Source organism: Cydia splendana, chromosome 3 (genome assembly GCF_910591565.1).
Source record: "Cydia splendana chromosome 3, ilCydSple1.2, whole genome shotgun sequence".
Lineage (NCBI taxonomy): Eukaryota > Metazoa > Arthropoda > Insecta > Lepidoptera > Tortricidae > Cydia > Cydia splendana.
The window spans coordinates 7,943,583-7,964,916 of NC_085962.1; the positions used below are offsets into that span (position 1 = coordinate 7,943,583).

The following is a 21,334-nucleotide window of genomic DNA, read 5'->3' on the forward strand; positions in this document are numbered from 1 at the left end:
TCTCTTATGGCCCTCTGTTGGGAATCTTCGGGAGGGCCTTTGTCGAGGGCCCTCCAGCAAATCGTACGGCCAAATATAACGGTTGCCCAACTAATACGTAAACAAAGGCCCAACAAAATCCCTACAAGAAAATGCTATTTAGGGTACTCAAACACACCCAACGTGTCAGTAAAAAAGGCGCGAAATTTTTATTTTCTTTGGGAGATCAACCTTTGTACAAGTGTTATTTATACGACATAATTCCATAGAAGTTAGACGTTTAAAATTTAATAACACTTGCATAACTTGCACACCACTATATGCGATCAAAATTGCTGCAGAGTTATCTTGGCCTAACTTCTAGCTGTTGGTGGTCGGTATTGTTTGGTTTTCAGCCGTGTATCTCGCGTGTATTGCGCCAACCCAACAGCATGTAGTTATCGGTCTTTGCTTTGACCCGCGCCTCATCTTTGATACATAGGTATCTTTCTCCAAATAACTCCATCACTCAAACTGGGTTAAAAATATACAGACATAATAGATATAATATTTTTATTTATTAAATTATTAACAAATAATAAAGACGTGCGTACCTGGTGAACCAGTGTAAATTAAAGAATTGTAATTAAGTATAAGTGTATAAAAAAACCTTAATTTCTATAAAACAATGGTAAAGCTTTTGTACAAAATAACCTAGTTTAAAGCCTATGTTTCCCTAGGAACTCTCTCACTAGCTTGTTAACGACTTCTGGTTTTTCTTGCATAATGAAGTGTCCGCAACCGGGCACCAGCTTCGTTTCGATGTGTGCGTATTCTGTCATCATGCGGTCTAGTATGGAATGCGAGAGGTATTTGTCGTCGGCGGCGTTGGCGACAAGCATGGGGACGGGGCGCTCGCAGCGTGCTTTGTCGGGCAAGCTGTATACGAAGTTCGCGCGGTAGTAGTTGATTGGTGGGGTCACGGCCGCTGTAAAACAAGTTATAAGATTAAACCTCCGTCAAAAACACAGCGTCATCGGCACCTTGTTTCACTTTTCACGTGACAAAGACAATTCACCGTACATTGCTGGTCCAACAAGTAAAAAAAACATTGCCACTTTACGTCGTTACTTATCGACCCAGAAATGTTCAGAGAAATTTTCATTGTCGGGCTTTCAGAAAACTTTTAAGTTGGTGAAACGTGCGCCTGGTGAGTAAAAACTATCATTTAATTTGTGTGCAGCCTCGCACCTTGAACGCATATGATACTGCCTCCGTTCCGTCGACGGGGGAGGTTAATAGTAGGTTACAATACCACTGACTGACTGAGTCGTAAATATTAACAACTTATTCTCAATTTGACTTCATTTACGCAACGCGCCGCGCTCGCATAAATATTTAGAAGTAGGCAGCACGAGCAAGGATTTGCTCTAGTTTCCCACTGGGTGTGATGTGATGTGAGGGTGTGATGCAAAAATAACGAAATCAAAATTGAGATCAATTTGTAAAGTTCAATCTTACTTCAAATATTGTTTCAGAGAGCTTACCGCGAATCTGCCGAAATGAATGTGACGAAATTTCGATTTTGGATTTTCGCGCTACTTTACTCTCTTCTCTTGCTTTTCTCATATTTTATCTTACTCCTCACACTGTAAACAGGTATAAGCACACTTACTAGGTTTTCCGAACCAGTATTTGTAGCACTCGACGTCAAGGCTGCCGGGCTGGGCGGGGATGCACAGGTCAAACACGCGCAGGTCGTCCATCGTGATCAGGTTTTCGGGGAGGGATGGCACGCGGTACAACATTACGTACCTGAAACAGATTGGTGGACAATACAGAATCTGCTATGCTATGCTACACCCATTTCGAAAGACCCTACAGGTAGGGTGGTATAGGCCCTACAGTTTCCAGTAACTCTACATTTACCATAAACCATGAGTTTGCAACACTGCAAGTTAGTTTTCATATCTCATGCTCTGAAAGTGGGTCGTTGTTGTTCTAAAAGGTGCGCAGAAAGTGATACGTGTATGCTCTAGCGCAGAAAAGTAGTGTACTCCTCTGCGTCCCCGTCCCACGAACAACTGGGTGGAAACAAAATGGAAAAATAGTGTCTTTATTTCCTCGCTTGGAACAATTGGTAATTGTTTAATTTTACTAATCCCACGTTGATCCTTTTTTTATAAAAAATGATGTAAGTAAATTGTTAAAAACAATTTTTTCTTGTTTCTTTCGTTGAATTCTATTTACTCGATTTCGTAAGGCGGGAACCAACAGGAATACACCAAAAATATTTTTTTAAACCTTACACTTGCGTAAATTAGCAAAGGCAAAATCTTATACAGCCACAGTTAAACCTTTGTACGATATTAAATTGGTTTTTAAAGTTATTTAGCACTATATTCATGAAAATAAAATAAAATACAAGATAAAAATTTTGTTATATTATTAATGAAATAGTTATTTAATATTTAAAATACTTTTATTATGTTATTACGTGGTGCGGTGCACCAAGGTCGCGGTGCGGTCCGGTAGCCTGTTGCGGCTTTTAGAACGAAAAAGTATAAAATTAAAAAGTAAGAGGCAATCTCGCTGATTTTCATACTATAATGTACAAACCATTTTAAAATTACTGCAGTTTGTTAAAAAATGTGTATTTTCGTAAATATTGCAATCTAAATGATTTTCGCTAGGGGTTATTAATCTTTACACTTGTAAAGTCTCCGATTGCAAGTAAGTCCTAATGAAAAAAATCATGGCCGTAGGTCTATTAGGTACTTCAATTGCTGATTTTCCGAAATTGCCTTGTCTTGTTTGGTTTCCTCGCATTCGATATGAAAAGTAGAGTGTTTAACTCGGGTGAAAGGCACCATTTCCGTCTCGGACTATTGGCGCTCTCACTGCGTTCGAGCGCCAAACTACCTCGACAGAAATGGGTGCCTTTCAACCCTTGGTTAACAATCTACTATTACGCAGTCGCTATCGATGGTATTCTTCTAAAATGTCGGAAACGGCGCTTTTTTAACCGACTTCAATTTCATAGAAGGAGGAGGTTCTGTATTCGGTTGTGGCACTTGTGGCTATATTCTTTTTTTTTTTTTCTATGTACGTTCACCGATTACTCCGACATCCATAGTCCGATTTGAGTAATTCTTTTTTGTTTGAAAGGAGCTACCTCCGAGTTGGTCCCATTTTAATTTGGTTCTGTTCTGATGATGGGATCCATGAGGAATTGAGGGAACTCCTCAGTTTTTAAAGGCACATGCATGGTGTTTTGGGCGTTTTCTTAAGCAACTCGAGCGTTTTCTCCCGAAAACCACCAATTTGATGAAGTAGACCTGATGATGATGATTATTTTGATGATGATTTCTTTAAATGTAAGTATGTTCGGCGATTACTCCGGCACCCTGTGATCCGATTTGAGTAATTCTTTTTTTGTTTGGAAGAAGTTACCTCCAAGATGTTTCCCGATGTTGATGATGTTTTCCGAGTCAGATTCGCCCATCCAGGGTGCCGTACAAATTTAACTTATTTATTAGGTGTTTTTTTTTAAATTTATTGTTTGAGATTTTTCTCTGTAAGTACTTGTACCTAGTGTAAGACGATATCACTTGCTAATTTTCATAGTATCCCGTTGACCTATGTTGCGCCATAAAGGTTAATCTTTTTTTACGTTAACTTAGATATTTGATTGTTTTACAGCTTCAAGGGACTGTAGACCTGAGTAAGTATATGGTTTTAATTTCAAGCAACATTTCCTTACCAAGACATTTTCCTCTGCACCGGATTGTGCACCAGTTCATGCAGCCAGGCCTCGCGTGACGTGCTGGAGAGCATCACGAGCGCGTCCAGCGCGTCCGGGTGCACGTCTCGGAAGCGGCACGCGATTAGGCCGCCCCAGTCGTGCGACACTAGAATGCACTTCTCTCGCCCTGAAATTATGCGTTATACGTTGTTTAGGGGGTTATTATTGCTGAGAGGGAAAGAGAAAGGTATATGTTGTTGCCTTGTCCTTCTTAGCAGGAAGTGTCTTTTGCTGCTGTTATGTACCCAGGGCAGTGAGCAGGAAAATCGTATAAGCATAAACACCTAGCACCTTCCCACCTTATGCTCCTGACGCGGCCCGAGCCTGTCTACTAAATTTCGAATTTAAAACCCATATTTAGTAGCAATTTTTTTTGCTACTAAATATGGGTTTTATTTCCCTGCCGTATTGGAATACGAAATAATCTATGAAGCCATGACGTAACGTACCTAACTGGCGAACAAGGTCACGAACATCTTCGACCAGGAGATCAATGTGGTATGCAGATACATCATCTGGCCTCTCCGAGTCTCCGTACCCTCTCATGTCCACAGCAATACACCTGAAATACATTATTGAATTTACATCAATAGGTTGATAGATTGTCACAATAATTTATACCTACCTACTATTTCCCAAACATTTTTAATGAAAATTTATTCATAATTATACCTCTGTATTAAATTTACATAATCGAGCCAGTGGGGCTGGAGCGGAGAACAGCGAGTAGGTGCATTTTTTTTTTGAAAAAAGACTCGAGAAAATCGTGTCAATAAATAAAAGTACCTAATATGCCAAGGTATATAAGAGGTATTAAGGTAGAGTAGGTAAGTAGAGTAAGTTGTTACCAATAGTCTTTGTTGAACTCGACGATCTGATGCCTCCAAGAAAACCAAAATTCAGGAAACCCATGCAGAAATATCATAAGGGGTTTAGACGGATCGCCGCTTTCCAAATAATGTAACTTGACATTCTGTAAAATATAAAACATTACAGTTACCTAAAACAATCCTTCCGGCTCACACTTGATAATAATAACAAATGAATAGGCGAATTCACAAGAGCTCGTGCAAAAAGTCGCTGAAGTAAATAAATCAGGAATGAATGATGGGCATGATAATCTCGCATTATTTCATCATCTCCTAGTGCTAGCTAGACTAATAATTATCACAGATTCACAGCCATACCTACTTATTACTATTATTAACCTGAACATGATTTGTTTGTGTCTTTCTATCAAGGAGTTGCGCTACCTTGCGAATGCATTATCAGATCAGCTTCTTGCTTTATGTTGGCATATTATTGCATTAGCATCGGAATTGAAGTAGTACTCCCAAATGACTCCCAATTTCAACTGAATCGGATACATAACAGGAAGTGGTTCATAACCGATTCAGCCAGCCAACATAAAATATGTAAGTATGCTAAACTAAACTCAATTGAATAAGTTTCCCTTAAAGCGCCTGTGCAATACTTTTTTATTTATTTTATGAATTAGTAGGTAGTAGTAGACTTATTGCCTAAATCAGTTTGGTCTTTAACTCTCTAAATATTTTAGTTAGAAACCCCCAACGAAGCCGTGAAACCAATCCGAACTGAATGGATGGATTTAATGGGCGCAGTATACATTATGCTAAGGTGTGCGTAAGTTACATAATTCTCGGTGAGCCCATCGTACCACTGACCTACAACTGAGCCCGTTTTTTCTGTGCCAAGTTCAAGAGACCACGAAATGTTTCTTGCCAATTTCTTATAGCGTAATATAATAATCTAGATAAGTACTACTTACGACGCAACGATTTGAGTATTTAGATTTACTCAGCTCAGTTCAGGAGTCATTTAAATCCTCCTTAAGTCCTTATGTGATTGAATAAGAATTGTATGGCTTAGAATTTTTTTAATAATTATTTCCAGTATCTACTCGTAGTCCTCTCCCAGCTCTCCCTCTATCTTCTTGTCGTTTTGTAGCAAAGGTAATCCTGAATTCGGTATCGTAAATTCTTGACGTGTATGCCCGCTCCACGGATTGGGCGTGATATAAATACTCTACATATCCGGAATTTTGAAATGTTTGTACATCGATACATTCGTTGTCTAGAAATGGGTGCTATCTATACTCAGTATCTTTAGATATTCATGGTATAATAATATACTCCGCCTGGTACTCCATTCCCGTCTTTTCTAGGCTAGGTCACCTAACTGACACGGGCCTACGTCATCATGCGACAGCGCTATATGATAATATGCGATAGCGCTATATATAGCGGCCATGTTGTTGTGACGTAGGCCCGTGTCACTCTGGGAATGGAAGACCATGTTTTATTAGACTATGTAGATATTTAAATAAAGGTAAACAAAATTTACCCTCAAATGGCTCCTTAAGCCAGTTGAGGGTGATGAAAATATTACATGATCAAATAATGTAGGTTAAAGTCAGTCCGTTCAGTGACAGATCCAGGCGGTTTTGTATTTGGATGGTTAACCAATGTTATAACTAAGTACATACCCGAAAATTTACAAATTGTTTGTTTACTGTTATTTAAATACCTAAAGATACAGACTAGATATAGATATTGTAAGTTAGGGTTAGATAAGAATGAAATTATCAGTAATTTATCGACGTGCATAAACATAGTTTTGAAGTGCAGCACGAGAGCCGTTCCGCTTTCTCGCCACATTGCACTCGGGGTGAATAAACTGCAAACTGCAACACGATGCGGATCAACCCGTTTTCTGAAACTAGATATCCCTACTTCCCTCTACTTGATCTTGATACACATAGCTATTATAAATGCAAAAGTAACTCTGTCTGCCTGTCTATTCCATCATTCACGCTCAAATTGCTTAACCGATGTATTTGCTCAACAAAGACGAAATTGCTTAACATTTGAGGCCCGGGGAAAGACATAGGATATTTTTATCAATCATCTAATTCTTCTACTAAAAGGAGTAACTTCGTTAATTAATTACCTAGGTTCTTTGATTAATCTTAAGAGTACCTTCTTCTCAAATCTGGCCGAAATAGGCCATCAGCCCATCACAGGCCCGATGACTACCGAGAATTATATATGCATTCTTGCTTTGGTTATTGGTGTATACAATAAATAATATTTTTATTGTATTGTATTGTAGGAAATATAATAATATCATAGGTCTAGCACTATTCCCTCAATTTCCACAAAACGTGAGTGGTAGGGCTTGCATTCCGGAATTTCGAAATTCCGGAATCTCGGACAAATTTTCCGATATTACAATTCCGGAATTGATACAACTGAATATCGAAAATTCCGGAATTGGTTTTAAGTACTTTCTTCAGGTTTTAATACGTTTATTATTGAAAATTGTTAAGAAACTACACTATACTGGTGTTTTTGTTGTTAATAAGTGCCTCTTAGTCATTCAGTGAACTATAGTATAGGTATATTTTACTTTTCCGTTTGCTAAAGCAGTGGAACAATATGGGCTCATAAAAAAAAGCAAAGCGATTTAGTTGCTTAGAATTAGGGCTTGCCATCCGGATATCCGGATAACCGTTTTATCCGGATATCCGTCCAATTTACTATCCGGATTTAGACGAGATTGTTATCCGGATAAAACGAATAATTCGAATACCATTTATGACAAAAATATCATTCAAATTTTTGGGTTTAAGAAAACTATATCAAAAACGTTGAAAATTATAACGTAAATGATGTCGGTTGATTTATTTATTTATTTAGATACATTTTTACGGTATAAAATCTGATTATTTAAGTATTTCTCCTTAATTGTCGTCTCCTCCCTTATTTTTTTAATTAAATAAAAAAAAAAAAAAAAAAAAAAGCCTTTTATTCAAGTCCAATTTCGTTACATTTCATTCAATTACATAGTCAGCATTTATTTTAGGTAAGTATAATGTCATTTTGAATTAGTTATTGTTAAGTCATTTTTTACATATTACAAATATACAAAGTATTATATGTGGTGGACAAGAACCCCTCATCGGGTGAAGGCCTCCTCCAAGGACTTCCATCTATCCCTGTTTGTAGCTATATATTTCCAGTTTATACCAGCTGTTTTATTTATGTCATCAGTCCAACGGCTGTTTGGTTTCCCGGAGCGTCGTTTGCCTGCAGGTCCTTTCCAGGTGGTAGCTTTCAAGGTCCAGCGCGAGTCTGACAGCCTGGCAACATGTCCAGCCCATCTCCATTTTTGTGTTTTGGCGTGTTCGAGAGCGTCTATTAGTTTTGTTACAGCTCTTATATTTATATGTGGTATTTTTTGAACTCTTTTTATGTTTAGCAAGCTTCTCTCCATTGCTCGTTGGCATGTAGTTATTTTTGATTTAATTTTTGCAGTGAACAGCCAGGTTTGACTTGCATAAGTCAGTGAAGGTAAAATACATATATCCATAACTTTTTTCTTGATTTTCATATTCATATTACTTTTCAGGATTTCCTTTAGGCTCCAGTATTTATTCCAAGCTATTTTTACTCGTCGGTCTACTTCCTCTTCCTTTTTTAATTATTTGGGTACAATCTTATGCAGATCAACCTAGCTCCGTAAAACGTACAAAGTAACTTTGAATGTACTTGTACCGTGTTCCTGTCAAACGCGCTGCGCTGCATTATTGTTAGCGTCTGAATACATTATTGAATAACGTGCGAAAAGAACTAAAATGGGTCCAACGGAGGAGAACTTCGGTTGATATTGAACTGCCGAACGAGATGCAGTAGCTGTTTAACAGATATGATAAGAAAGTTTTAGCATTCTGCATTTGAATAAATCTGTACTGAAAGCCTTGATTGACCTTAAATGCAATGTAATATCTCAGCAGTTAGAAGACGTAATCGATTCTCTAAATATCATCAAAACCACGGCCAGTATGTCAATAAGACGCCAATTTCTTAACTGAACAAGAGTTTGACCATAATTATATAATTCATGGTTGTAAAATTTTAATGAATTAAACGTCAAATATCTTGTGATCACTTAAGAAATGAATTTCGCAGCGCAGAGTGCCAATATTAAGCGGAGGGTTGAAGTATCTCCATAAACTATACACTGTATATTGTTCAAAAATAAAATTTGCTGATGGTTGATTGTCATGTCACAGTAAAGCTACAGGGAAAAAATTTACCAAGTCAAATTCGGACAATAAAATTTCGACGAAAAGATAGGACTCCTAAAAATACCTTAGCATTTGCTGTTACGCAACCTTTTATACGTAAAATTTGATTCTATTCCTTTTTTTAATAAAGTTCGTGTGAATTTTGTTAAATAAAAAGCAAGTATTCGAATTATCCGGATATCCGGATAGTAAAATTATAAATATTCGAAATATCCGGATACAAAAAATGGACGGATAATGCAAGCCCTACTTAGAATAGTCTGAATCCTACATAAGCGAATTTTAAGAATTGAAATTTAAAAATATTTGGACTTTTTATCTTCGATTCCGATAGAAGGTTTTCTCTATCAACGATTTCGGATCCTGTAGAAGCATACAATATATGATATTCTGAATCATAATTAGGAACCAGCAAGGAAAAAGCCAAACTTCGACCTTCAACTTCTTAAACAACACCACTACGTTAGTACGTACCGTACTAGTGGTTAGGAAGAGTAGGAAGCTGTTATATTTAACTATTTCATAAAATTATGCATCGAATGGTTTGCTCGCAACTATATTTTCCCCAAGTAAATAGCCCGAATAAAAGTAACCATTTTAAGAAGGTGGTAAAACAAGAGGTGAAAAAAAAAGTACTTCAAATTAAATTTATCTTAAACAATACTAACTTCAATAAACGTAACGTATCAGAATTTCACATTTTTTGTTGTTATTTACTAAAAAATCGAATAAAAAATTAAAAATACGATAAATCCTAATTCCGGAACCAGTTCCGGAATTCCGGAATTAGAATCCAATATCGAAAATCAGTTCCGGAATTGGAAACCATCCGATATTGCAAGCCCTAGTGAGTGGGAGGCAGTATATTAGGGCCTCTTTAATTTATAGGAATGCAAACTTCCAAATTGTAATTGTATTTATCTTGTATAGCATGTTGCTCAGAAAACAGAAACAGGTACTCTTCTTAATCAAAAATGAAAAACGTCTAGTAGGTACTTTTTTGTATGATATAAGAGGCAAACAAACAGAGACGAATCCCTGATGGTAAGCGATTACTGTTGCCCATAGACACCCGCAACAACAGAGGGGTTGTAAGTGCGCTGCAGGCCTTTAAAATGGGAGTACGTAATACGCTCTTTTCTTGAAGGTCGTATCGGTCCTACCTCGTTTACTTTTCGATTTAGGCCACAAAATGGCAGAACATACAACGCCCAAGGAGGCGTACGCGTGTGCACTGTAAGTTTGTACTGTACCCTACCTACATTACTATGTATCTTTTATAATAAATCGTATGACATAATAAAAGAACTCACTCAATAGGTAGCCGTAGGTACCATCATGCTCCGCGATTGTTGCGCCATTTAGGGTCCTAGCTAAATTTATTGTTCAATACTTACGCTATAGAATTTCCAATTTAGCAAGAACCCAAAATGGCCAATCCCGTGTGGTGGCTGTACTATAGGCTCTTTGTTACCAGTCTTCGCCACACAAGTTTTGAGAAATCAGCGATAACAGTTACCTACGTTACGACATCACTTCTAATATTGACTGAATCGCATTACTGTTTAGCTGAGAGCTAAAGGACGGATCTGTACGGCAAGGTTTATAACTTTCTACTGATGACTGATGAAATACGACGGAAGTATGAATTTATGACCCATTTCGTATGAAAGTCGCTACTCTCGTACTATTACTATTGTCACTGTGACAAAAGGTACGAAATGGGTCATAAATTAAAACTTTCGACTGTACCTACTGTGAGGTGAGGCAATTTGCGATTTCAAGAAGTTAATGCTTTGAGTTCACTTATTTAATGGCATTATATATTTATTTGGCATTAAGTACATATTTATTTAGCAGTAGCGCTAGTGTGCATGTTGATGGGCTCTTGAAAGTTTTTGACCTCCGGTTTCAAACACCTCAATAGATTAATTTTACGGTACCTAATTCAAAAGCACCACTAGGTCTCTAATTCTGATAAAATTTACCAGCTATTTGAATTGTTTGTATAAGTACTTATTAACTACCACCAAAAAGGAGGAGCTTTCATTTCGTCACGCACCCACGCGCATTAGGTTCATTTTGGTGACCCAGATTATAACGCAAATGGTTAAAAATTAAGTTATCCTGAATGAAAATTTAATCAGACTTGACCTTGACTTGAGTAGGTCATTACGCAACGCAACAAGTGATGTAATTATAACCTTCAACTGACGCGAAATACACGTGGATTTTGCACACTGGGCTAAAACGACTAAAAAGCGGACATAAAAAGTTTTTAGCGAAAAACCTATTTTAAAAAATGTCATTCGACAGGAAATGGCTCGACAAACAATAATTGTAATATAATATTTTTCATAATAATGCATACATATTGCACATGCATACTTTTGCACACTGGGCTAAAACGACTAAAAAGCGGACATAAAAAGTTTTTAGCGAAAAACCTATTTTAAAAAATGTCATTCGACAGGAAATGGCTCGACAAACAATAATTGTAATATAATATTTTTCATAATAATGCATACATATTTAAAGCAGAAAAAAAAGTCTGTATAAAATCTTATTTGTACATTTTTAGATATGTTATTTTTTTTGAAATATGAATTTGCCGTAATATTGCTTTGCTGGTATTTTTTTTATTAGGTACATATTTTGATATTTAATGAAAAAATGTAACAAAATATTTTGATACCTATGTAGGTATAAATATAATATTTGAAATCGATAGGTACTACTTAAATTTTTTCAAATAAATTATTACTATAGATGGTCAAGCAAATCTTGTCAGTAGAAAAAAAGCGCGAAATTCAAATTTTCTATGAGACGATATCCCGTCGCTCCTGCATTTTTCACATTTGCCGCCTTTTTCTACTGACAAGATCTGCTTGACCAACTATAAAACGTAGAATTTGTAATTTGTTTTTATTATTATAGCGTTAAAATATCAAACATCAACGTAATTTTGCAAAAAAAGACTTTAGATAAAATACGAATATTGACGAACTTTTGACTGGATTAAGAAAACAAATAGGCACCTACAGAAGTAGGCCTTATCATTTTGTACTCTAAACATGTAGCGCAAAAATAAGTCCTGAAGTTTAGAAGACGGAACAACTAAAAATAAAACTATTTTCTCAAAATAAGATACACCTATTTTTAGCTTCCATACAAATATCATACTTTTTTCTGCTTTAAATATGCATTGTTTTGAAAAATATTACATACCACAATTATTGTTTGGCAAGCCATTTCCTGATGAATGGCAATTGTTTAAATAGCTTTTTCGCAAAAAAACTTCGAATGTCCGCTTTTTGGTCGTTTCAACCCATAGTGTAGCGGTCTCACTATTTGGAGAGAGATATAAAATTAATATATAGGAATCTGACGGCCTACCGCGAAAGAGCCTACAATGAACCTTGAAAATCGACAGTTCATCAATATTTATTATACAGGGTGATCAATCCAAATGGGTCAGTATGGAGAAGTCGGAAACTATGAGAGATAGCGAAATCTGTTCTTAGGAACCATGGCTTCGATTTTCGATTTAATAATAATGGCATTCAATTTTTTTTTAAATCTATCATACATAACCGGGATTCGAACCTGGTCAATATTCTTGTTGTTTGTTTGTATGGCAACTTTTAAACGATGCGTGATAGGTGGGGGGTGCTCGACCAAATATCATAGAGGGCCCCGAGACAAAACAAACTACATTAAAAAAAATTCAAAATGGCCGATTTTTTTTTAATTTTTTCAAGTTGGTCCGAGCGCGCTGAGATTTGGCATGTGGCGAGCCTGGGGGCCCAAGATTACCATGTCAAAAAATTTTTTTTGAAAAATCCAAAATGGCGGCGGACACGGGCAAAGTCAAATTTCCAAGTAGGTTAAGCGAGCCCGAAGGGCGAGCTACAGGCCGGGAGGCCGAAGGCCGACTCCGGCGGAGGGCCGAAGGCCCGGAGCCTCCACCCCGACTCCCAAAACGCGAGGCCGAGGCCGAGTAAACGAAGGCCGAGCTCCGCGTAGGGCCGAAGGCCCGAAGCGTCACACGAAAGGGGGAAGTTGGAGCTTAAGCACGACCCAACACTTTTCCTATTGGGAGTCGCGTTTTGGGAGTCGGGGTGGAGGCTCCGGGCCTTCGGCCCTCCGCCGGGGTCGTTCTACGGCCTCCCGGCCTGAAACTCGCCCTTCGGGCTCGCTTAACCTACTTGAAAATTTGACTTTGCCCGTGTCCGCCGCCATTTTGGATTTGTTTAATGTAGTTTGTTTTGTCTTGGGGCCCTCTATGATATTTGGTCGAGCACCCCCCACCTATCACGCATCGTTTAAAAGTTGCCATACAAACAAACAACAAGAATATTGACCAGGTTCGAATCCCGGTTATGTATGATAGATTAAAAAAAAAAATGAATGCCATTATTATTAAATCTAAAATCGAAGCCATGGTTCCTAAGAACAGATTTCGCTATCTCTTATAGTTTCTGACTTCTCCATACTGACCCATTTGGATTGATCACCCTGTATATGCCTTTATCACTCGAATAGAGTAATAAAGAAATTCCAATTTTCGATGTTCCATGTTATGTAGGACCTCTGAGGGCCTACCGTGATGAACAAAAATCAAAATTTGTTATCTGGCCCCTGGTTCTCATCTCTAATCGCTCTTACATATTCGAGTGAATAATGAAAATTATTAAATAATTATTTTATTTTTTCACGGTAGGCCCTATGGTTCAAGGGACATTTAATTGTGGCATAAGTCGTATTTAAATTGTGGCCTATACTTGTGTATCGATGGAACGTTTGTAATTATTCACACAGAATTATTGACACACTGGTTTATTGAATTTCTCTGATTGTGCCTAGTCACGCTCTATGGGTTCTTTCATGGTAGGTACTAAAGCTACGTGTCATGTGCTACACCATTTAAATTTTATCAAGGACGATGATGACACGGTGGGCAAAAACTAGTATAGGTATAATGTTGAAGATTTTATAAAAATCATCGTGAGGTTTGTAGTTATCTTGTAGGTACATATTAGGTACTTGATGGTAGGTAGGTACCTCCTTTAACATCAGCAATAGTTTGGGCGCTGCGCAGTTGAAGGATGAGTAAGTTTATTAAAGCGCGCGGTTGTTTTGCGATGATAGGTATAAATGCAGCGTCAAAAACATTGCATTTGCCGCAAACCCATTTTATATCAGATAATCTAATGACATTACATTGTTTTACACGGTAAACGCAGCGGCAAGCGCATTCTTGCACGGCTTTTTGTACTGTATAAAGGTACGGATTCCGTACCTACGTAATGGAGGGTTCCGTACTACGGAACCCTCCATTATGCGTGGCCCGATACGCACTTGGCCGGTCTTTTTTTGCTTCCACCTATATGTGTTTAGTTAGACACACGTGTAAAAAAAAATTTTGGGCACAAACGTGATTTGTTAAAACTTGATCCAAGTTAAATATGCGTACCTCTACCTTATATATACACTGGTTTTTGATTTACTTAATAAACCAACTTTTTAACCGGAACTTTAAAGTCAAGTCTGTCATAAACAGTATCGAGAAAATGCACAGGGAATCGTCAATCTCATCGACGATTATATTAGGTATATATATACTTATAAGGCTTTTTTTTTTCTTTGAAAACGGTGGGAGAAATGCTTTTTACTATCCACAGGACTCAATGTAAAGCCTAATTTGATCATTTTATTGGAGTAGTTTTTCACCATAGCTGGGAACGGTCAAGATTCTACTTATTGAACCACTCGCTACTTTCGTTCTTCAATTTTGGCAAACGAGCCGACGGATTGCCTGATGGAAAGCGACTACCGCCGTCCATGGACTATTAACTAGAATTAAATAATGTGTTGCTCTTGGCTGTAAACCCAGAAAACTATAATAAATTAAATTAAATTAATACGCTTTTAAAGTATCAACAGGAAACTCACGTTAACTTTAATGTACTTATGTACTCCATATTTAGGGTCCGTCAGGCAGGCCGGCGGTTCCAGCCGTAGCTTCTGGGCCCAAGGGTCCGCAAAGGGGTTCTTGACATATCTCACAGCGAAATATCCCAATGTGAGGATACTGTAGTAAACGGTAAGTAGGTTAAACACTACGAAACGCGTGATCGTGTCTAGAACACTCATGTTGGCGCGGGCACGTGCGCTAATCGCGACGCCGGCTCTCAGACTGACTAGTGACTAGTGACTACTATGTCTATAGTCTAATCTGTGTATTCATAAAAACCCTTTGTAGTTATGTACAATCAGCAGCGGGAGTTGCTAAGTGGGCCAGGTGTTCAAAATGATCTTGACGCGACTTTATTGTTAAGAGGCTAAGAGCGTGTCAAGGTAATTTTGAATACCTCGCTCGCTTAGCAACTTCTGCTGCTGACTGTACTTAGTACTATGTACACGTCCACTACTTGCAGCGTCTAGGAGCCCGATTCTGACATGACTTGAATTTCCCGAGAATAGAGAAATCTATCGATAACGTATTGATGAGAAAGTAGGTACTACCGACTCGGTACTCGACTCGGAAATCACTCATTTCACTCTCGAACTACGGGTGAAATGTAACACTTCATTCTTGGTAAGACCTTTGATAATCACATATACGGTATATGTATATCTCTACTCCTTCGGTGTCGTCGTGTTTAGGTATATGATATACCTAAACACGACGACACCGAAGGAGGAGAGATGTTAAATTGGGGTCAGAGTTTACCTTATAGGGGTCTCTATCAATACTTAATACTCAATAAAAAACTAGTTAACTCCATCATATTTAATTCATCTCTTTCAAACATTCACAATTACAATGGCCAAAACGTAAGTCTTAAAAACAAATAAATATCTAACAACAATGAACAATGAAGGGATCTCAAAGCACACTTTAGATGCAGATAACTATTCACATGTCAATCGGACGACTCTACTAGATACTAGTAAAAAGACGGCCCTTAAGAGGGCTAAAGCAAAATGTCAAGTAGTTTTTATATTGAATTCTTACACGTTTTAATCAAGAGCCTTGCCATGAAAAATATTACACGAAAAATAGACTATTTGCAAGATTTCCAAGAGCAGACTCAGGCAAAAAAAATCTTTAAAAGTTAAAGTTGCAGAGGATGGAATTAGACCATTTTCCTCAAGAAGTGTTTCCTTCGCCTGGCTTTAACCTGCGACTTCCGGTTTGAAAGTCACATAACTATACTTAGCACCTTACGACCTCAAGTGACAAGAGTGTTCCGTTACGTTAACATCGGATGAACCTTTAGAATTAGTTATTACAATTCCAACCAGTACGTATGGAGGTCCAAGGGGGAGGCCTATGTTCAGCAGTGGACGTCTTATGGCTGAGATGATGATGATGATGATTACAATTCACTAATCTATTCCGTTTATTTAAATAACGTTAAGCAAGCACGTCTTAGAATCAAAATCGATAAGTGGAATTACTGAGGTTTTTACATGCATTCTTTAATTAGGTATGTCAAACACATTAGATTCGCTATTCAAAGCGTGATTAACGAAAATTGTAATTCTAAAATCTCTCTGTTGTATAATTATTAATTAGTGTTGCGATTCAATACCCATATCAATAATGTTTTTAAACAGCACGTCGACTTCGAGCCTGGGGTCTGGCCTGGGGCCGTGGGGCTCTCGGGAGTCCCCCGAGCCACTCCACGCGTCACATTCGCTCGGGGCTCGCATGTCGTACCTCACGGCCGACGTGGACGGTATATGTATACTACAAGGCTTCTTCAAAACCTCTTCTTGCAGCCTTTGCATCGTCTCCTTTTCTATTTGTTCCAGACGATCCAAGGCGGTGCTAGCATCCCCTTCAGGGCGTGCTTCGAAGTCTATCTCGATGTCGATGCTAAGACATAAAAAATAAGTAGATATATCTTGACAGAGGTCATTAGATCCCAATAATCACACCATGGTATTCTGCCCTACTAAGCCAAATACCGCTATCTCAAAAGAAAATTCATTGCCAACTTTAGTTTCTATAGCTGATAATAATTCCATTTTCATAATCATTTGTTACTGAGATAGCGCTATTAGGAGAGTAGTAGTATAGTATTGTGGTACAGTCGAAAGTTTTAATTTATGACCCATTTTGTATCTTGTCACAGTGACAATAGTATGAGGTATCTAGACTTTCATATTGACTGTCACTGTGACAAGGTACGAAATGGGTCATAAATTAATACTTTCTACCGTACCTACCTATTAATAAATTCATTGTTTTTAATGGAAGCAAGTTACTCAAATACGCACATCCGCGTATAAACAAAGCTAAGATGAGTAAACAATAATGTTTACTCATCTTTGTTCACTCAGTCCAAAAGTTAAGTGAATAAGCAATGAGAGTTGAGAGAAACCGTTTACACAGTAAGAAAATACTACCATCGTGACATAACGTTGAGAAATCGAGTTACCCACCATCGGTGACCTTCACGATGGGCTAGACTTTCGTGTCTCATTATCGCATTAATGCCTTATCGCATTAATTGCCAACGATTGGAAACGTTGACCAGATTTGAACACAGATTATTTTTTAATTGTGATAGTTATCTGTATGTGTATACAATAAATTATATCTGGTATACGTACTCAATTAGACTTCGGTTTAAAGATCTTTATTTTTCTCATGAGAATAACAATTATTCACTTACATAAGAAAAACACAACAATCAATTACAAAATTAAATTAAATTAGTGAGCAAACTTATAAAAATGATCGTGCCGCGCTAGGAAGTAAATATGTACCTAGGTACGTAGTAGAAATACAATCTATTTAGTATTTATACCTAACAAAAGACTTCTTGTATAATTTCAGAGAAATTAAGATAAAAGCTAATATAAGAACCCGCGCAACGGCCAAACCTTCCGCCGCAAGATTCGCGCGTGAAGCGCATAAAGTAGTCCACTTATTTATTCATTGTAAGTATTACCTTCCAAGCAGTTGTTGATCCCAAATCCCGGGCGAAAAAGAAATTTTGTCGGGTGGTTTCTTATCGCTGGAAGATTGAGAACCTATTGGGCTAGGGGTGCTCACTTTTCATCATATCTAAATTATCTGACACTTGCTACTTTTTACTATATACTTGCGTTCGGGACGAATATTATAAGGCCAATTAATTTATAGTCTTGCAAAACTAACCTTCTATGCTTTCTGCAGCATAGAAGGTAGGATCCTATAGAAGTGGTATACGCGGGCCTCCGTGAGGGACAAAACATACGCAATGCGACGCTATTGGTCGAATTTATTTGTTGCCCACCATAATCCATACTCAATTTACGGTGGGGAACAAATAAAATGTGAGACTGTGACAAGGTCAAACAATAATAATAGCTCTTTCGCTGCTACTTCTACTGAAAGATACATTAAGACTATCCTGTTCGGTCACTTCCCCCTACCTTTCATGCCAGATCCAGTTAATTATATACTAGATTCATGTTCTGCAGTGTGATGTGCAATTAAATTATTTGGTTTAGGGTATATTTCATAAAAAAACTGCTATCAAGCAGCTTTCATGAAAGTTACCCTGAAGGAAGTCATAAATACTTAGGTACTTTTTAGAGATGCAACGGATAGTTGTTTGGCCGGATACCGGATACCGGATATTCGGCCTGACCATCGGCCGAATATCCGGTATCCGGCCGCCGAATATTCGGCCAGCGGAACTATAGCTACATTTCGGTTTTTCAAGTGCGCATTCTGCAGGTATGACCTGTTTCCTAGTGAACGTTCGCGTGGACTCATTTCTAGATTCGAAATGAGTGCGCGTGCAAGTCAGTGGAATGATTAAATTGTTTTAAAATAATAAACAATTACGATTATGACCGTGTCTGTTTCTTAAATCCAATTTGTTAACTCCGAAATCAAGCAATGTTACTATCCGGTATCCAGCCGGATAGTAGGTCTCTATCCGGTATCCGGCCGGATAGTAAAGTAATGGCCGGATAGGCCGGATACCGGATAGTAACCGAATATCCGGTGCATCTCTAGTACTTTTACTTTGTTACACTATTCTCATGTAAGTGACTTGTATGTCTTTTATGAGAAAAAACCGGGCAAGTGCGAGTCGGACTCGCGCACGAAGGGTTCCGTACCATTATGCAAAAAAAAAACAAAAAAAAAAGCAAAAAAAAAAACGGTCACCCATCCAAATACTGACCACTCCCGACGTTGCTTAACTTTTAGTGGAGTAAACGAAGCAAGATGTTGTATGGAGACCCATGCATTAATTCCTCAGTCGATGAAATTTTGCTTGGTTATTGTATAGTATGAGCCGAAACTAACATATGAAATATTATCCAAAAAAAAAAACACTCCTAAGTTAGGTTTTTATACGTAAAATTACAAATCTGTTTATATATTGAACCGAGTAATTCCTCCGTCCAAAATTATTTTACCAAATAAGTTATTTGTATCAGTATGTGATACTAGAAAAAAATCTAAAACTTTTGTCAAACATGAGAATATTTTTTTTATGATAATTCCTTTTTTGACGCTCATTTTCATCGGAAAATTGCTCTGCCATTTTTTCCTTCTTATATGATCTTAGAATATAATTTGGCGTAGTGGGTAAGAAAATCCAAAAAAAAATGCATACCCAAGTTTATGTATTTTAGAACTATTAAAAACTGAGAATGGAAAATTTCTCAGCCTGATTTATTTTTAAATATATACTAAGTAGTCACGTATATACTTAAATCCAAAATATCCATAAGAAATATCATCCCTTGTACACCCCGCTCCCTATATACTGCTCCCGATATGTTTAGTTTTTAATACGCTCGTTTTTTTTTTGGATGTTTTTATAGTTGAATGGAAAGAAAACTGTGAACTTAATTCAATAAATAAAATGGATAGAGAAATTTTCCACAGCGAGTAAAAAGGCAATTTCTGAAAAAAGTATAGTTACATGGGGCTGTCCATAAATTACGTCATCGATTTTTGACGATTTTGGACCCCCCCCCCCCCCTATAATCATCCAAAAATCATGCTTCAAATGACCCCATTTCCTCCTACTTCATGCTACCGTCATCCGATGTCCAGACCCCCCCCCCCCTAATTTGAAATGACGTAATTTATGAATAGCCCCCATGGTAACTTTTTTAGATTTTCAATTTGTAGGTATAAATCGGCAATAAAATGGCATTCCAGTGAAAAAATTAGACTGAGCAATTTTCCGGTCCAAGACACGCCAAAAAATTATATTTTGTTAATATTGGTATTTCTACGGGGATTTTTTTTTTGATATTTCATAATTATATTGTTGCAATACGTTACATGAATATGTCCGGAGAAGAAAGTTTAAACGGAGCATTTTTCCGTAAAAAGATATTAACGATTTAAGACTTTAGGTATTTACTTAAATCCTATTATTATTATTCTTTGGAAATTTATACAATACTTTTTATTTATTGATACTTTATCATACTGTAAAGTTTTTTCTGGCTGAGGAATTACTGCGGGGTCCACTACCTTTATTTACTACACTATTTGGTCAAAAATCACGTTTGTTGTATGGGAGCCCCATTTAAATCTTTATTTTATTCTGTTTTTAGTATTTGTTGTTATAGCGGCAACAGAAATACATCATCTGTGAAAATTTCAACTGTCTAGCTATCACGGTTCGTGAGATACAGCCTGGTGACAGACGGACGGACGGACGGACGGACGGACGGACGGACGGACGGACGGACGGACGGACGGACGGACGGACGGACGGACAGCGAAGTCTTAGTAATAGGGTCCCGTTTTACCCTTTGGGTACGGAACCCTAAAAAATATCGTAAAACCTAAATAAAAGAAACTAACCCCGTAAGTTTCCTGAACTGAGCCCAATCCTCCACGCAAGGTGCGCGGGGTATTTCCTTCGCGACAGCGCGCATCGCGTTTTCGACAATTTGGACACTCTCGCTCACCAACAGCTTTTCTTCTTCTTCTTCTGAAACTTTCAATCATTAGGTATAAAGTCATTGCAGTAGGACCATGCTAAGCCTGCACCGACTTAGACGCAACCAATTATGGAAAGCCATAATAAATGTCATATTAACATAAGAAAAAATGATTTGTGTTCACACTTTGTCATTGCAAGTTCGTGCAGACTTAGCTTGGTCCGACTCTAGCCACTCCTCAATCTTCAGCTGCTAAAATAAGTAGGTATATACACGATGGCTAAACCCGTTGCCAAGGGAAGTTTTGGGATTATATTGAGCAACTTTTACTTTATTGGTACCAACCCCAAAATCGCGAAATAAAAATTACCCTCCCATAGAAAATGGACCAGCCAAAATGTAAACACCCAAATTTTTTTTTGCTATTTCGGGGTTGGTCCCATAGTAAAAGTTGCTCAGTATAATCCCAAAACCTCCCTGGCACCGGGAATGCAATTATTTTTAGCCATCCTGTATAATAGTACAGCGGGGCAAGG

The 21,334-nt window shown here is 37.7% G+C and overlaps 2 protein-coding genes across 3 annotated transcripts in view; both read right to left on the reverse strand.

Moving 5' to 3' along the window:
• Nucleotides 1–510: 510 nt before the first annotated feature.
• LOC134806425 (epoxide hydrolase 3-like) lies at nt 511–15,072 on the reverse strand. Its single transcript, XM_063779699.1, has 6 exons — nt 14,829–15,072; nt 4,612–4,736; nt 4,213–4,325; nt 3,722–3,890; nt 1,634–1,773; nt 511–946 (listed from the first exon to the last, which is right to left on the reverse strand). The coding sequence occupies exons 1-6, from the start codon at nt 15,027–15,029 to the stop codon at nt 678–680; spliced, it is 1,017 nt and encodes a 338-aa protein (XP_063635769.1). The 5' UTR covers nt 15,030–15,072; the 3' UTR covers nt 511–677.
• A 592-nt stretch (nt 15,073–15,664) lies between these two features.
• Nucleotides 15,665–21,334, reverse strand: part of LOC134806398 (uncharacterized) — a 36,059-nt gene continuing 30,389 nt past the window's right edge. The window contains exons 10-11 of one of the 2 annotated variants that reach the window (XM_063779661.1): nt 20,719–20,848; nt 15,665–16,761 (exon numbers count right to left, since the gene is read on the reverse strand). In XM_063779661.1, coding sequence (XP_063635731.1) covers nt 16,455–16,761; nt 20,719–20,848 — 437 coding nt within the window. In that variant the 3' untranslated portion in view covers nt 15,665–16,454. Of the gene's footprint in view, nt 16,762–20,718; nt 20,855–21,334 lie in introns of both variants that reach the window. The other variant, XM_063779660.1, reaches the window with a different exon arrangement.

Coding starts and splice junctions, on each gene's coding strand:
- LOC134806425 (XM_063779699.1), bottom strand. CDS start 15,029: ATGAGTGTTCTAGACACGATCACGCGTTTCGTAGTGTTTAACCTACTT. Junction 4,737..14,828: donor ATAAGTACATTAAAGTTAAC/GTGAGTTTCCTG, acceptor TATATTTTACAG/AATGTCAAGTTACATTATTT. Junction 947..1,633: donor ATACTGGTTCGGAAAACCTA/GTAAGTGTGCTT, acceptor CTTGTTTTACAG/CGGCCGTGACCCCACCAATC.